The sequence below is a fragment of the Mastomys coucha genome, unplaced genomic scaffold (assembly GCF_008632895.1).
Source record: "Mastomys coucha isolate ucsf_1 unplaced genomic scaffold, UCSF_Mcou_1 pScaffold9, whole genome shotgun sequence".
NCBI classification, from domain to species: domain Eukaryota; kingdom Metazoa; phylum Chordata; class Mammalia; order Rodentia; family Muridae; genus Mastomys; species Mastomys coucha.
In genome coordinates this window covers 41,629,247-41,644,246 of record NW_022196915.1, presented here as the reverse complement: position 1 = coordinate 41,644,246, position 15,000 = coordinate 41,629,247, and the positions used below count along the sequence as shown (strand labels likewise).

The window sequence follows — 15,000 nt, the reverse complement described above, 5'->3', positions numbered from 1 at the left end:
GTGAGATGGGGAGCATTCCCAAGCATGTAAATGAATATGCATGTGCACATTGGTGTTATGAAGAACAGCCAATAAAAGCCAGGGCGCAGACCAGCTTCCTCTTGCACAATTGCTGAGAGCACAAATCCACACAACATTTCTAGAAGTGTCCCTGGCAAAATAAAGCCAAAAATTTTTAAAAAGGCATTTCTAACCCAGAATCCAGTAATTATACAGTTCAGAATTTGTCTTCAAGCTGGAGCTGTGTCTCAGTTGGTAGGAGAGGGGGAAAATTCTATTTCAAAGTGGGGCCTGATGGTTTAGATGCAGGCACCTCACCATTCCAGAAGCTGAGGCAGGAGGAACATTGTCAAGGCCAGCAGGAGCTACAAAGGTGGAAAACTTGCCTCAGAATAACAAAACAACAGACCAGTGTAATGTATTCCAAAACTTGAAATCAGAGAAGAGAAAATGAGATTAGGCAAGAGTGATCACTTGCTAGAGTAATTGCTGATCGGTTGGGGAAGGGGGCACATGGAAGTTCTTTCATTCATGTTTGTCCCTGGCATGTGTTTGAAATTTTTCGTGACAGGGCCTGTGATAAGACTCAGCAGGTAAAATATATGCCTTGCCAGCCTAATGATTTACATATGAGTCCCAGTTCTGCTGTGGAAAGACAAAAATCAACTCCACAAAGTTGTCCTCTAACCCTCACACATGCATGCCCTCACAAACACACGATAATAAATGCATTTAGGTTTTTTTTAATTTTCACGTAAGTTTTTTTTTTTTTAACTGTCAGACAAAAATGGAATGATTTCTCCACAAGCATTAGCTTTGGGTTTTCATGGTTGTTTTGGTGGTGGTAGGTTTTGGGGATTTTGTTGTTGCTGGGGTTTTTTTTTCTTCTCTATGTAGTCCTGGCTGTCCTGGAACTTACCATGTAGACCAGGCTGGCCTTGAACTCACAGAGCTCCACTTGCCTCTGCCTCCAGAACAATAGGATTCAAGATGTGTACCACCGCACCCAGGGCATACTTGGACATTTCTGCTATTAAAAAGTAATGTGGGGCTGGCGAGATGGCTCAGCAGGTAAGAGCACTGGCTGCTCTTCTGAAGGTCCTGAGTTTGGATCCCAGCAACCACATGGTGGCTCACAATCTGGTGATTCTGAAGACAGCTGCAGTAAATTACGCCGAAGCGAGCGGGGCTGGAGCGAGCAGGGCCAGCAGAGGTCCTGAGTTCAACAGCAGCCACACACATGATGCCTCATGGCCATCTGTACAGCTACACTGTACTCATACACATAAAATAAATAAAATAAATCTTTTTTTAAAAAAAAAAAAGTAATGTGTAGGGCTAGAGAGGCAGATCAGCGGTTAAGAACACTGACTGCTCTTCCAGAGGTCCTGAGCTCAATTCCCAGCAACCACATGGTGGCTCACAACCTTACATAATGAGATCTGATGCTCTCTTCTGGTGTATCTGAAGAGAATGACAATGTACTCGTATACATTAAATAAATAAATAAATAAAATAAGTAAGTAAGTAAGTAAGTAAGATGGGGCCAGATATGGTGGTGCAGAACTTTGATCCCAGCACTCAGAAGGCAGAGACAGGCAGATCCCTAGGAGTTTGAGGCCAGCCTGGTCTATATAGTCAGTTCCAGGATAGCTGAGGCTACATAGTGAGTTCCAGGCCAACCAGAAGTTACATAGTAAGACCCTTTCTTGAAAGACCACAAAAGAAAGAGCGAAACAAGCAAGCCAATAGGATAAAAGTGCTGTGCTAGGACAGCTCAGCAAGTTTTAGTGCACCCAGACAATTAAAGATTGTGCAGCCATTCACAATTCAATAATATTTTAATGATAGGGAAAAATGTTTATTATATAAAGCCAAGAGAACAAATATGGTACAAGCTTAAGTACAGGTTAAGTATAACTTAACAGCCTGTTAAATAAAAGCTATAGAGAAGATATTCTATGAAAATTCACTAACAGGCTGGAGAAACAGCTCAGCAGTTAAGAGCACCAGCTGCTCTTCCACAAGATCTGGGTTCAATTCCCAGCACCCGGCCAAAATTTCAGTTCCAAGGCATACAGTGCCCTCTTCTGGCCTTCTTGGGAGCTGCATGCACCTGGTGCAAAGACTCAATTCAAGCATTCATACACATAAAATAAAAATAAATAGAATTGCAAAATAAACTGCATTAAGGTGTTTATTACACAAGAGACTACAGGAATTCTTATTTTCTTTATAGCTATTGTGCCTGACTTTCATAAGTCTACAACAGCTGTCTTACTTTCCCCAAATGCATTTGTTAAAGCATGGATAATTTTGTCAACTTGACAGGATTCAGAATCTCCATGGAAACACACCTCTGGGTGCGGCCATGAAGCTTCTTCCAGAGACTGAAGAGGGAAGACCCGCTCTGCATGTAGGCGGCACCACAGCCACATCTTAGTGTAACTCTAAAGGAGGAAGTAGCCTGAGCACTCCCCATTCCTCTGCTCCCCATCCAGTCCCTGAGAGCTGTTAACAGCCTGCTGGTGCTCCTGCTGGCATGCCTTCCCCACTGGGATGGATTTGACCCGCAGACTGTGAGGCAAAGGAGACCCTTCTTCTACTAAGTTCCTTGTGCGGGGTGCTTTGTCTTAGCAATGAGAAACACACATGCTAACTTGGGAATCTGACAGATCTGGAGTTCTAAGGGCTGTTACACATTAGCATGTTAAATAACTTTTAGATCCAGATTATAAAACTGAAATGAAAGCAAGTTTTCAAGCCACCATTTGCTGGACATTTAAAATGCACTGGAAAAGCACTATACTAAGTGGTATAGTACTCCATATACTAGCATATGTACTGCTCATATAGTCATTTCAGCCCTTACTAAGTTGTAATATCCCCATTTTAGAGACAGGCGAGCTCCAGCTCAAACATCAGGTAATGCGCCCAGCTTTGTCTGTTTAGGAAGGCCAGTTGTTGGCTCCCAGCCTAGACTGCTCAGTTACAGTTGGTGTGGGGACTGGATGAGCTAATGCAGATAGAGTGCCAAGCACAGAACCTGGCTCCAGCTAACACCAATTCCTCCCTATGACACTTTTACATTTGTAAATTGTGACAAAACAAACCAGTTCAGTCAAAAAAAAAAAAAAAAAAAAAAAAAAAAAAAAAAAAAAAAAAAAAAAAAACAACTCAACAACACAACAACAAAAACAATAAAAAATAACAAGTGTCCCTATTCTGAAAGAGATGACTGTAGCAACCACTAGGGACAGGCCAAAAGGCTAGCTCCGGCAGAGAAATGGGGGGAGGAGCAGAGCCAGGACTGTGCGTCCCATACATTACAAGATTTTCTCAGGACTTCACTAGTAAAGCTGTAGATGTCTAATGAGAAATGAGTGAATGAACCAACTATCATGTGTTAAGTGGACCCCAAATGGACTCGGGGATTTTTGTTGGTGGTGGTTTGTTTTGGTACTGGAGATTGAACTCAGGGCCTTGCACATCCTAGGCATATACTCTACCACTAAGCTACACACCCCCAGCACCTGATGGCTACCCTCCTTGATTCCCAAAGGTGCCTTAAATATGTGCTTCCCTGCTGAGTATGGTGCTCTGGTGGCTGTGCTTGTAATCCCAGCACTCAGAGGGATGAAGGAGGAGCCTCTGTGTGTGTGTGTGTGTGTGTGTGTACAAGAGAAATCCCTGTTTATTTCAATCTTCATACTCTTTTATTTTACTCTTCAATCTTCATACTCTTTTATTTTACTCGGTGTAACCCTGACTTTAGGGGATGCTCCCAAGCACAGACATCTGGAAGACCTGAAAGGCTCAAAAGACACCAAGCTACCAGCTTGAGTCCAGTGGTAGAGCGCATGCTTTATCCAAGACCCAGAATTCAATTCCCAACACCAAGAAAAATAAAAATCTGTGTCTAGTGTTCTACTCCTAGCTTTGCCAACTCTGCTGTGCGCCCCTTGTGAGTGACATTTCCCTCTCGGCTTGGCTTTGGTTCTCTTTAAATCACGTATGGGGCTGAGGGGTGGGCAGCAGGCACTAGGTCCTATGGGAAAAGAAAGGGAACCGAGCACACTCTTGCCTCCTTCCCTTAAAGGCTTAGGGGAGGACTGAGGAAGCTGAGAAGGAGGGACCGCAGAATGCCAGTACCTGTGTGGTCTATTTGTGCTGTCAATCTGGAAAGTGGACACGGAAAGAGGGTGATGGGCTTAAGGGGTCACAGCAAAAGTCTGCTCAGCAAACTTGTGTAATTTGCTCCTATGTTGCAAAAGACTCCAGAGCCCTAAGATCTTGGTGGCCTCCTCGAACTTGAGCCCCCTCATGAACATACCAACACTTCCCTCAGAGGGCTCATCATGGAGAAACTGTCGGTGACGGCAGACTATAATGTGCATCAGCTTAGTGGGGCCTCCAGACAGGGCCCCATTTCAAGCTACCTCTAAAACTGTGAGAGGGTGGGCGCTGTCTGGTGGAGTTTGAGCTGAATGGGCAGAGGTATCTAAGCTCAAATGCTTCTTGGCTTTGGGCCAAGCAGCTGGCAGGTTCATCCCTCTCCCTAGGGTCCCCATAAACACCACTTCCGGACCTCCTGTTTCAATGTGGGCTCTTCCTGCCGGGATTTCTATTCTCATGCCTGCCCTTTCTCTGCAGAGCTCTCTCCCTCTCGTCGCAACCCTTATTTCGCTCTCTTCGGCTCCCTATCTGTTTCTGCTCCCCTCCTTTTCTCCATCCTTGGCTTCTCTCCCTAGCCATCTCTCAGGAGCCCTGGAATGGGTCTCCCTCGCCACCTCCCATGCCCAGTGTATCTCCCCCTGCATTAGCTCTCACCCCTGCACCTCATTCTTTGTATTCCTCTCGCACTCCCGGTCTCCCCAGCATCTCTCCTCCCCCGCCTGCCTCTGGCCTCCCCCTGCCTCCCCATCTTAAGACTCCTCCCCCTAGCTCCTCTCCCCTCCCCTCCCTCCGCCTCACTCCACTCCCTGCCTGCATGCCAGGGTTTCTTTCCACCGTGGGGGTCTCTGAGCCTTCCATTCTCCTCTCTGCCTGCCTTCTCCCTCACCTCAGGGGTAGCGAGCCCCCCCTTTTTTTCTGCCTGAGCATCCTCCCTCTCACCACCCCCACTGCCACTGACTCTCCCCACCCTCTCCTCTCCGCTCCTCTCTGCCCCTTTAAATCTGCCTGGCCCAGCCTCCCCCTTGATGCTGGGTTTGGAGCAAACATTGATTTGTGCTGGGATGGAATTGGAATTTTGATTTTTTTTTCCCTCTCCCAACCATAAGAAGAAAAAAATAAAAACACCCCCTCTTGATAGCCCCCTCCTCTTTCCCATCCAGCTCCCTGCTCCTCTTTGCTGTCTCTGTTCAAGGCAGATTTTTCCCCCTACACTTATTCTCATTCCCTCCACCCTGCCACCACCTCACCCCCCACACGAGCCTGCACCTTCAGCCGAGGAGAGGGGACTCTCCCATAGCTCCCCCACCTTCCTTCTCTGGGTTGTAGCAATCTCTCCGGAAGGGAAGGGGGCTTGGCTTGTCCGGGTGAGGTGTGAGTGGAGGGACCCTGCCATGGAAACTGCGCCCGGGAGGCAGCCTGAGCCCCAGCTCACATGGTGAGTAACCTGTCCCCTCCCTTTCGCCAGTCTGCCCATCCCTACCCTCATCCCCTACCCCACCCCCAACATCCTCATTCTACCATCGCCCCACCTGGGGCCGGTTTTCCAGCTACATTTTTACCCCCTGCCTCTCCCGCACCCGGGTTTGCTAGCGAAGCCAAAGAATCAAGACAGAGGGGTTCAAATCGCCAGGAAAGCAGGTGTCGGAAGACCCTGCCCTGACCCCTCCCAGGTCCCCCACCTCCAACTGCCATCCACACTGTGGGATTCAAGATTAGAGAAGTAGGACTCGGGATCAGGGCTAGGACCCCAAGTCCCGGGAGGCACCCTCTACAAGTTGGGAGGGATGGGAAAGCCCCCTTGCCCTCATCGCTTGGGAGCTGCTGAAAGATGCTGCCTGGGGGAGGGGGCGGGGGGGATGGGAGGAGGGCTGGAGGGCGGTGCTGATGCCCTAAAGCTACCGGCAGGGGAGCGGCTGGCAAAGAAGGGGACCTGTCTTTCCTCTTGCCTCGCTCTCCACTTGCACCCCTCTTTCTCCGCAGCCACTCAGGATGAGGGTCCGGCCCTGCCTGCCCGCGCTGGGGCCCCTCCGCCCAGCCCCGGTCTAACTGCCCCCGCCCCCAGGCCTCGCCCGGCCCCCAGGCCCCCAGCCGGCTCTCCAGCCCCAGGATGCGCTGAGCTGCCGGGGGGCTGAGGCCACGCCAACTACATGCATGTCCCCCGGGGGCAAGTTCGACTTTGACGACGGGGGCTGCTACGTGGGGGGCTGGGAGGCGGGGCGGGCACATGGCTATGGCGTGTGCACCGGGCCCGGCGCCCAGGGAGAGTACAGCGGCTGCTGGGCTCACGGCTTCGAGTCGCTGGGTGTCTTCACGGGGCCCGGCGGACACAGTTACCAGGGCCACTGGCAGCAGGGCAAGCGCGAAGGGCTGGGCGTGGAGCGCAAGAGCCGCTGGACCTACCGCGGCGAGTGGCTGGGCGGGCTGAAGGGGCGCAGCGGCGTGTGGGAGAGCGTGTCCGGCCTGCGCTACGCCGGGCTCTGGAAGGACGGCTTCCAGGACGGCTACGGCACCGAGACCTACTCCGACGGAGGTGCGGGGCCCGGCCCACTACTGTCTGCCCGTCCGCGTGCGCCTCCCGCCGGCCTGGGGCGCGTGTGCTTCCCCAGCCTTCCGCCCTCCACGCCCTGCTACTCCCATCCTCCATCCTCCTTCCCCAGCCATCTGCGTGCGGTGCGCCTGCCTTCTGTTTCCAGTATTCCCGTCCGTCCCTCACACCATCCCCACCCCACCCCAGCTCAGGACCCCAGCTTCCATCTTCCTGCCTCTCCCACACCACCATACTCATAACAAACTCATTTGACAGTTTTTCTACCAGCTTCTCCCTCATTCCACCCTGCCTGCCCCTCCCACCTGCCCTTTCCACCTGCCTGCCCCTTCGCCGCTTAACCTACAATCTTCAAGTCAGCTTGAAGCCTGCAGTCCTGTCTGCCTGTCACGTGCCTTTTTTTTTTTTTTTTTACACACTGCCACCTGTCAGCTTGCGCATCACAGCCTCTGAGCCACCTGTCCTTCATATACTCCTGCCTGCCGGTTCCTCTGCCTTTCCCCAGTCCACTGACATTGCCAAAATTCACGTGTTTTATGCTACTCCAGCTGTCTTCATCTGCTCTTCCACACTTTCCAAAGAAGCCTGGCCTGTCCCTTCCCAGACTTCACACTCACTTGCTTCCACCTGTCACTTGAGCTTCCAAGGGCTTTGGGGCTACGAATGAGTGGGTGTGGGAGCCCACTGAAATGTTCTGACTCTTTGACTCCTATACACCCACAGGCACTTACCAAGGCCAGTGGCAAGCCGGAAAACGCCACGGCTACGGGGTGCGCCAGAGTGTACCCTACCACCAGGCGGCGCTTCTACGCTCACCCCGCCGCACCTCCCTGGACTCTGGCCACAGCGACCCCCCGACGCCGCCTCCACCCCTACCCCTACCAGGAGATGAAGGAGGCAGCCCAGCCTCCGGCTCTCGAGGCGGCTTCGTGCTGGCGGGGCCAGGGGACGCCGATGGGGCGTCTTCTCGTAAGCGCACCCCAGCCGCAGGTGGATTCTTCCGCCGTTCACTGCTGCTCAGCGGGCTCCGAGCTGGTGGGCGCCGCAGCTCCCTGGGCAGCAAGAGGGGATCTCTACGCAGCGAGGTGAGCAGCGAAGTGGGCAGTACAGGACCCCCGGGCTCCGAGGCCAGCGGGCCCCCTATCCCAGCGCCACCTGCCCTTATCGAGGGCTCAGCCACTGAGGTGTATGCCGGTGAGTGGCGTGCGGACCGGCGCAGTGGCTACGGAGTGAGCCAGAGATCCAACGGGCTGCGCTACGAAGGCGAGTGGCTGGGCAACCGACGCCACGGATACGGGCGCACCACCCGGCCCGATGGCTCCCGTGAGGAGGGCAAGTACAAGCGCAACCGGCTGGTACACGGGGGACGTGTCCGCAGCCTCCTGCCTCTGGCCCTTAGACGGGGTAAAGTCAAGGAGAAAGTGGACAGGGCTGTCGAAGGTGCCCGTCGAGCTGTGAGTGCCGCCCGCCAGCGCCAGGAAATTGCTGCTGCCAGGTGGGCATCTGGTGCACAGATCCAACTTGGGTTGAGAGGAGAGGTTCCTCTGGGTCCTACACTTAAGAGAGAGAACCAAGACCCAAGCTCTACAGCCTGTTGGGGAAACATGAGCAGGCCTCTTTCCAGGCGGTTGTAGCCCTAGAATGGGAGGAAGTTTAGAACTGAGGCTATAGGTGGGTGTGGGTGTAACTGTGGGTGGCTTAGTGTTGGGGGTTGGAGGTTAGTTAAAACTATGCCGCAGTCTATTGTGTGCATATGTGCATCTATAGAATCCATGGTACGTGGCTGGTACAGTGAACGCTGCTTTGTACCATGAAACCTCATGGTTTCCCTGGTCTTCTTGCTCAGCTCATCCAGCCTTCAGTCCTCAGGCTGGAAGCCTCCGTCCTGGGCAAAACGCTGTAGACCTTTCCTCACTAGTTTCCAGCTTGACTTTATTTCAGCCTTGGCTGAAATCTATTTCTAGCTTTTGAGGAGGTCTGGTTTTTACAGCTGAAATCTCTTCTCTCCCCACTTTGCCTGCTCTGGCTCCTTTTACTCAAATCTGAAGGGAGGAGTCTTGCCTCTAAATAACACTTGTCTTTCAGTAAATAAGATTACATTTCGATGCATCAGAGTCTTGTTAGCTAAAGCAGTAAAGTCCAGAAAGAATATAAGACAGGTGTGGTGGCCCATGCCTTTAATCCCAGCATTCAGGAGGCAGAGGCAAGCAGATCTCTTGAGTTTGAGGCCAGCCTGGTCTTCAGGGCTAGTTTCAGGATAGCAAGGGCTGCACAGAGAAACGCTGTATCAGGGAAAAAAAATTTTTAAAGAAACAAGTAAAATGAATTTTAATAATATATTTTTATTTAAGCCATATTTCCAAAATTTTTTCCTTTCAACCAGCAATGTAATTTACATTCCTTCTGGATTCTTTAAAATGTTGCATATAGTTTTTTCACTTACAGTATATCATTTGTGGTTGAGAGCAGCCACATTTTAAGTGCTTAATAGTTCTATGAATGAGATAGCACGGATCTAAAAATAACCAAAAGTCATTTGGAATGAGAGTCAAAGACCCTTGCTTTATGGAGTTCACACATTTGAATTTTGATGTATTGTGTTCTTTAATGGGGTAATGAGGGATTGGAGGTACTTCAGAGGGCATGAGGACAGGCCCAAATATGAATCAAAGAACTTGCATAAGGGACAAGTTGTTGTATACGTGCACATGTGTGAATATGACTAAGTATGACCATGTCAAATCCTGAGTAGGTGGCTGGGTTAGAGAATATGCATCTGTAGCTGTGTCTGACTATATGGATCCTAGAATCTAGGCCTTAAGCCAGGGCAGAGGGAGGTCAGAGCATCATGGAACATTTTGGGCTAGATAGGGTGGAGGCATGTGCAGGAAAAAAACTGATCTCACTAACTAGAAGATCAGGCAGTGGGAAGAAGAGGCTGGCTGGTCTCCCCAGCAACAGGCCTGGCAACCCTGATTGGCTGTTGGCTGCTATGGAAACAGCAGAGCCTCAGCAGCAGGTGCATCTACCAGGTACCTTGAGTCCCACCTGATGCCTAATCACAGACCAAGTCTCCTGCTTAGACTTAATAATCCACACCCTCCATGTCTAAAGCCACAGGTTTTTGTGGCCATCAACAGAACTCAGTGGAACCAAAGAGTGAAGCTCAGATCTGTTCAGAACCCCGCTCAATTCCAGGTCAGGGTTAGTCATAAATGTTATAAAAATCCCGAGCACAACAGGGTTATCTGATGCCCCTCCAAGTACGCTCTAAAGCACATAATGCACCAGCTATGAAGGAAGGAGGCTGACCATATGCCCAAGATACCCAATAGGAAGTTCACTAAAGAGTATAGTGGATCTCACCAGCCGCTAGATACAAACTGCCTTTCTTAAATGCAGAAAAAAAGTCCCATGCCTAAAAGGAGTCATGAATCTTAATCTAGTCAGATCATAGCAAATGCATCTGATCCTTTCTGCTCCTTTGTGCCTGACTTCAGTCTGGATTATAAAAGCAATTGGATGATTCTAAACCACCTAATAGCAGAGGGTGACTCGGGAGGAAGGATTGAGGAGGCATTAGAAAGAGAGAACTAAGAAACAGTAATGGAGCAAGGATGAGCATCCTTTAAAGTGACCTGAGCAAGGGAAGCAGGCTAGGAAAACAAGTGGAGAAGAAACAAGAAGGCAGACTGAGGCTCTATACGGATGTAACATGTGAGAAGTTACATGTACACTGGGTGTCAGGGCGTGCACCGGTAGGGAAGGGATTCAAATGGAGAGTGGGGGAGAAAGAGAGAGATGAAGAGAGAGAGAAAGAGAGAGGGAGAGAGAGAGGGAGATGTGGAGAGAGAGAGAGAGAGAGAGAGAGAGAGAGAGAGAGCCTCTCTTATTCCAGCTCTAAGCTGGACATGGGCTTGTGCCTATAGTCCCAACACTTGGGAAATAGAAGCAAAACAGGAGTCTTGGAGCCCAGCAGTGGTGGTGGTGCATGCCTTTAATCCCAGCACTTGGGAGGCAGAGGCAGGTGGATTTCTGAGTTTGAGGCCAGCCTGATCTACAGAGTGAGTTCCAGGACAGCCAGAGCTATACAAAGAAACTGTCTCAGGAAGGAAAAAAAAAAAGAGTCTTGGATACATAGTGCGTTTGAAGCCAGTCTGGTCTACGTGAGTTCGAGAAAGAGAGACTTATAGATCTCAGAGATGCGTTGGAGTTGGGGGAGGCAGTGACAAGGAACAGAAGAATGTGCTAACAGAAGCCAAACAAAAGCGAGATGAAAACTTTTCCTCCTGGGAAATCTAGACTGATCTAAGTGGAGTGAAATAAAGAGGGCTTACAGTGGAGAGTGGATGGCACAGGAAGGGGTGGCTGAAGAAGATGGCAGTGGGGGTGCCGTTAGAACAGGATCAGGTACTAGATAGCTCCTCGCATCCCCCAGAAAGGTGTTTGACTTTTCCCAGCGGGCGGGAGGGTTTGGTAGGAATCCGAGGTGCTAAGGCAGCAACAGGGCTGCCCGGGAGTTGCCAAGAAAGCAACGGCTCAGGAAACAGAATCAGGGCAGCAATGGAGCGCAGAGTTGGGAGGGGAGCTGGCCCTGTCTCTGAAAGAAGTGTTACTACAGGACATAAGGGTGGAACAGTGTGAGAGCAAAGGGGGAGTGTGGTCACAGTATGCAGCCCTGGACTAAATGAAGAACCCAACCCTGAAGGATGACAACAGCTGGCTTTGTGCAGAGAGATGAGGACCCCACAGGTAGCTCAGACCCATCAAATGTGATGTAGTGGGAACCGAGTAAGGGGCTGGCGCATCAGAGCATGAATCAAGTGATGTGGGGGAAGGTCAGCCAAGTCCCTGTTCCTGGGACCCAACAGGGCAGCAGACGCCCTCCTAAAAGCTGTGGCAGCCAGCAGCGTCGCGGAGAAGGCTGTAGAGGCGGCACGGATGGCCAAGCTGATAGCCCAGGATCTACAACCCATGTTAGAGGCCCCAGGTGAGGTGTGGGCATCCTGTGGGAGGGGAGAGTTCCCTGGGGAGATGGAGAGGCTCATGGGGTCGAGTTGGGGGCATGGAGATCTGGAGGGTGGGAAGAAAAAAAAACCAAGAGGGTGGAGGGTGTCTTAGAGGGGGAACCAAGGATGTGAGGCAGGGTAATGGAAGGTTTGAGGTCTGGCACTGACAAGCTCTGAACCTGGAGGTAACCAGAACCCTGGACAGTGCTGATCACAGAGCTGCAGCCTCTGGCTTCTGGCCCACACTGATTCCTAGCTGTTCCTGCCCAGGCCGCAGACCCAGACAGGATTCAGGAGGTTCTGACACGGAGCCTTTGGATGAGGACAGCCCTGGGGTATACGAGAATGGACTGACCCCCTCGGAGGGCTCTCCGGAACTGCCCAGCAGCCCCGCCTCCTCCCACCAACCTTGGCGAGCCCCTGCCTGCCGGAGCCCAATGCCTCCTGGAGGGAACTGGGGCCCCTTCTCCAGCCCTAAAGCTTGGCCCGAGGAGTGGGGGGATCCTGGTGAGCAGGCAGAGGAACTAGCTGGCTATGAGGCTGAGGATGAGGCTGGGATGCAGGGCCCAGGACCAAGAGATGGCTCCCCACTTCTCGGAGAATGCAGTGACAGTTCAGGAAGTCTTCGAGAGGAGGAAGGGGAAGATGAAGAGTCCTTGCCCCAGCCGAGGGCCCCAGGAGGCTCAGAGTCTGAGCCTGTCACCACGCCAGTTTTGAGGGGCCTGTCTTCAAGGGGTCCTGATGCTGGGTGCCTGACAGAAGAGTTTGAGGAGCCTGCTGCCACCGAGAGGCCTGCCCAGCCGGTGAGCTACGCCTCCCTCTTGTGCCCTCTACTCTTCAAAGCCCTACCTCCCATCCCTCCAGACTTCGGTATAATCCCCTGAGGGGCTTCAGTTTTCAACCAGCTTCCTCTCTGCCTGGCCAGTCTTGGACCATATCCACTTTATAAAAAAGATAACTTTCCAGCTCAAATGAACCTTGGAGTCCAGCCCTCCCAGAGGACAGCTAGGAAACAGACCTCGAGCACTTAAGTAACCTAGCCCTAGTCACAAACTAATAATTAATGGTAGACTCAGAGCACTTTTTCCTGTTCTCCTTCCATATCATTTCCAGCCCCAGTTTCCTGCTCCACCCCCACCCCCACCTCCATACTTTCTCTCTTTGGTGCCCAGAAATAGGAAAAAATTGTTCCTCCCAACCCTCACTCTCCCTCCCTCTCCTGGGAGGTGGGGGGGTGCAGACAGAAAATCGAGAGAGGTGGAGAGTTTCTCCAGAACCCTCTGCTCTGATTGGATGCCAGGCCTTCTCCCATCTCCTAGCAACCACATCCTCCCTCACCCCTTCCTCCCTCTGCCTTACTGCAGTACTGGCTGCTGCTGCCAATGTCTGCTGCTAAGGCCAGGCACCTTCTGCCTTGCCCACATGATATGCTGAGGGATGGGGAGAGCGGTGGTGGTGGTGGTGGTGGGTGGGTGGAGACTCTGCCTGCTATCTTCAGAGTATGAGGGCAGGGCCCTGCATAGAAGCGAGGTCCTTCACAGTCTGAAGTGAGGGTGTGCTCCTCTGCTCTTACCTGTGTGGGGAGGTATCTGGGACCCTTGGCTGACAATGCCAGAGCAGGGAGGCGAGACCTACGCTTGCCTTCCAGGACTGAATCCACTTTACCCTCTGTCTCTTTAGGGAGCTGCCAACCCCCTGGTGGTGGGAGCCGTGGCCTTGCTGGACCTCAGCCTGGCCTTCCTGTTCTCCCAGCTCCTCACCTGAGGCAACATCCTGGCTTCCTCGGGCTCTGGCTGCCTGCCTCTGCACCCACTCTGACCTTTGACCTGCCTTCTCTTCTCTCCTCCTCCACCCACTTGTGTTTTGCCCACTCTCCTTTCTCCTGGGACCCTTTCTTTTTGTCTCTTGCTTCTTCCTTCCCTCTGTTCTTTGAGATGGTCTCATTTATTTTGGGCCTGTCTCTGGTCTTCCTGGTTTTTCTTTCCCACCCCGACCCCTTCTCTCTCTAGATTGTTTACATATGAAGGGCTGTTTCTCTCAGAGTTGCTCTTTCCTCTGAGATACACAAATCTAAGTCAGACCATTGCCCCCCATGTTCTCCCCAACCTTTTCTTTGAATCAGAACTTCACCGAGGGTGGGGGTTTGGTGTCCTGAGGAATCTCCTGGAATCTGAGTGGAGGGGAGAAAGAAAATGCATAAGGAGTGACTGGATAGCCAGACAAGGCACTGGCTGAGCCACTTGGGGCCTCTCTGGCCCCAATAGAAAGCTGCAGGAAGAGTTACCCTCCACTCTCACCTCCCAGAACCTACCTAAGTTCTTGCCTAATTTGATCCTTCCCCGAGGGAGAAAACGGGAGTGAACAACAGGAAACTCCCCGTGCTCCCTCTCCTCTCCTCCTCAACCAGTCCCTCTCCCAACCCCAGGGATGGCACGCCAAGCCAAGAGCAATGTGAAAAGCAAGGTGAAAACCGTCTGGTGCACCAAGCCCGCCCCTCTCAGACTCTGCCACTCACCTCTCTACCCTTCTCTACCCCCCCCCCTGACAATTTATTTGGTTGGTCTGGACTCACTTGTGGCCTTTGATTAAATTCCTAAGGGGCCTGAAGAAGGCATTTCTGCAGAGGGTTAGAGGCACTGCAAGCAAGGACCCCACTCCTCAGCTCTGGTCGTTGTGGGGAGCACCTGTTGAGAGATGAAGGGCAGCAGATGCTGCCACAAGTCTAGCTTCTAACCCTTCACATAGAATCCTGTGAGTTGGAAAGCTAAAGGGGGATCGGAGGAAGCTGCTGTCCCACACTTCCAGGCGGGGCAGAGGTGGGTGTCAAGCCCAGATGAGAGGTGGGTGAAGAGCCTGTTTGAGATATGGCTGATCCCTGTTACTAGCTTTTCCTCTGGGGACAGAAAGCTCTACAAGAGGGAACTGTAGAACCCCGGGGGGAACTCTTCTTCCCTGCATGAGGCAGAGGCAAGCTGCCTGCCAATCCCCTTCCTCAAGGAATGGCCTTGCCCAGGAATGCCCACCACACACTCTTCTTATTTTTCTAGTCAACCTCTGTTTACTCCCTGGCCTGCCTTCCTCCTTCCTTCTTCCTTCCTTCTCAATCTTTACTTCTAATTTCTATTTCATGGAATTTGGGATTGAAGTTATACAACAGTGCCGCCAACATCGAGTCTTGCAGGAAAAAAAAATACAAAGAAATTTAACAAAAAAAAAAAGTATATTAATAAAAAAGTTCCAAAAAGGGGGGACTGTCATCTCCTTTGGGGT

At 51.6% G+C, this 15,000-nt stretch overlaps 1 protein-coding gene across 1 annotated transcript; it reads left to right on the top strand.

The window, feature by feature from the left end:
- The first annotated feature begins 4,588 nt into the window (after positions 1–4,588).
- On the top strand, positions 4,589–14,978 carry Jph4 (junctophilin 4). Its single transcript, XM_031362885.1, has 6 exons — positions 4,589–5,611; positions 6,157–6,706; positions 7,445–8,216; positions 11,593–11,711; positions 12,001–12,533; positions 13,411–14,978. The coding sequence occupies exons 2-6, from the start codon at positions 6,328–6,330 to the stop codon at positions 13,492–13,494; spliced, it is 1,887 nt and encodes a 628-aa protein (XP_031218745.1). The 5' UTR covers positions 4,589–5,611; positions 6,157–6,327; the 3' UTR covers positions 13,495–14,978.
- The last annotated feature ends 22 nt before the right edge of the window (positions 14,979–15,000 follow it).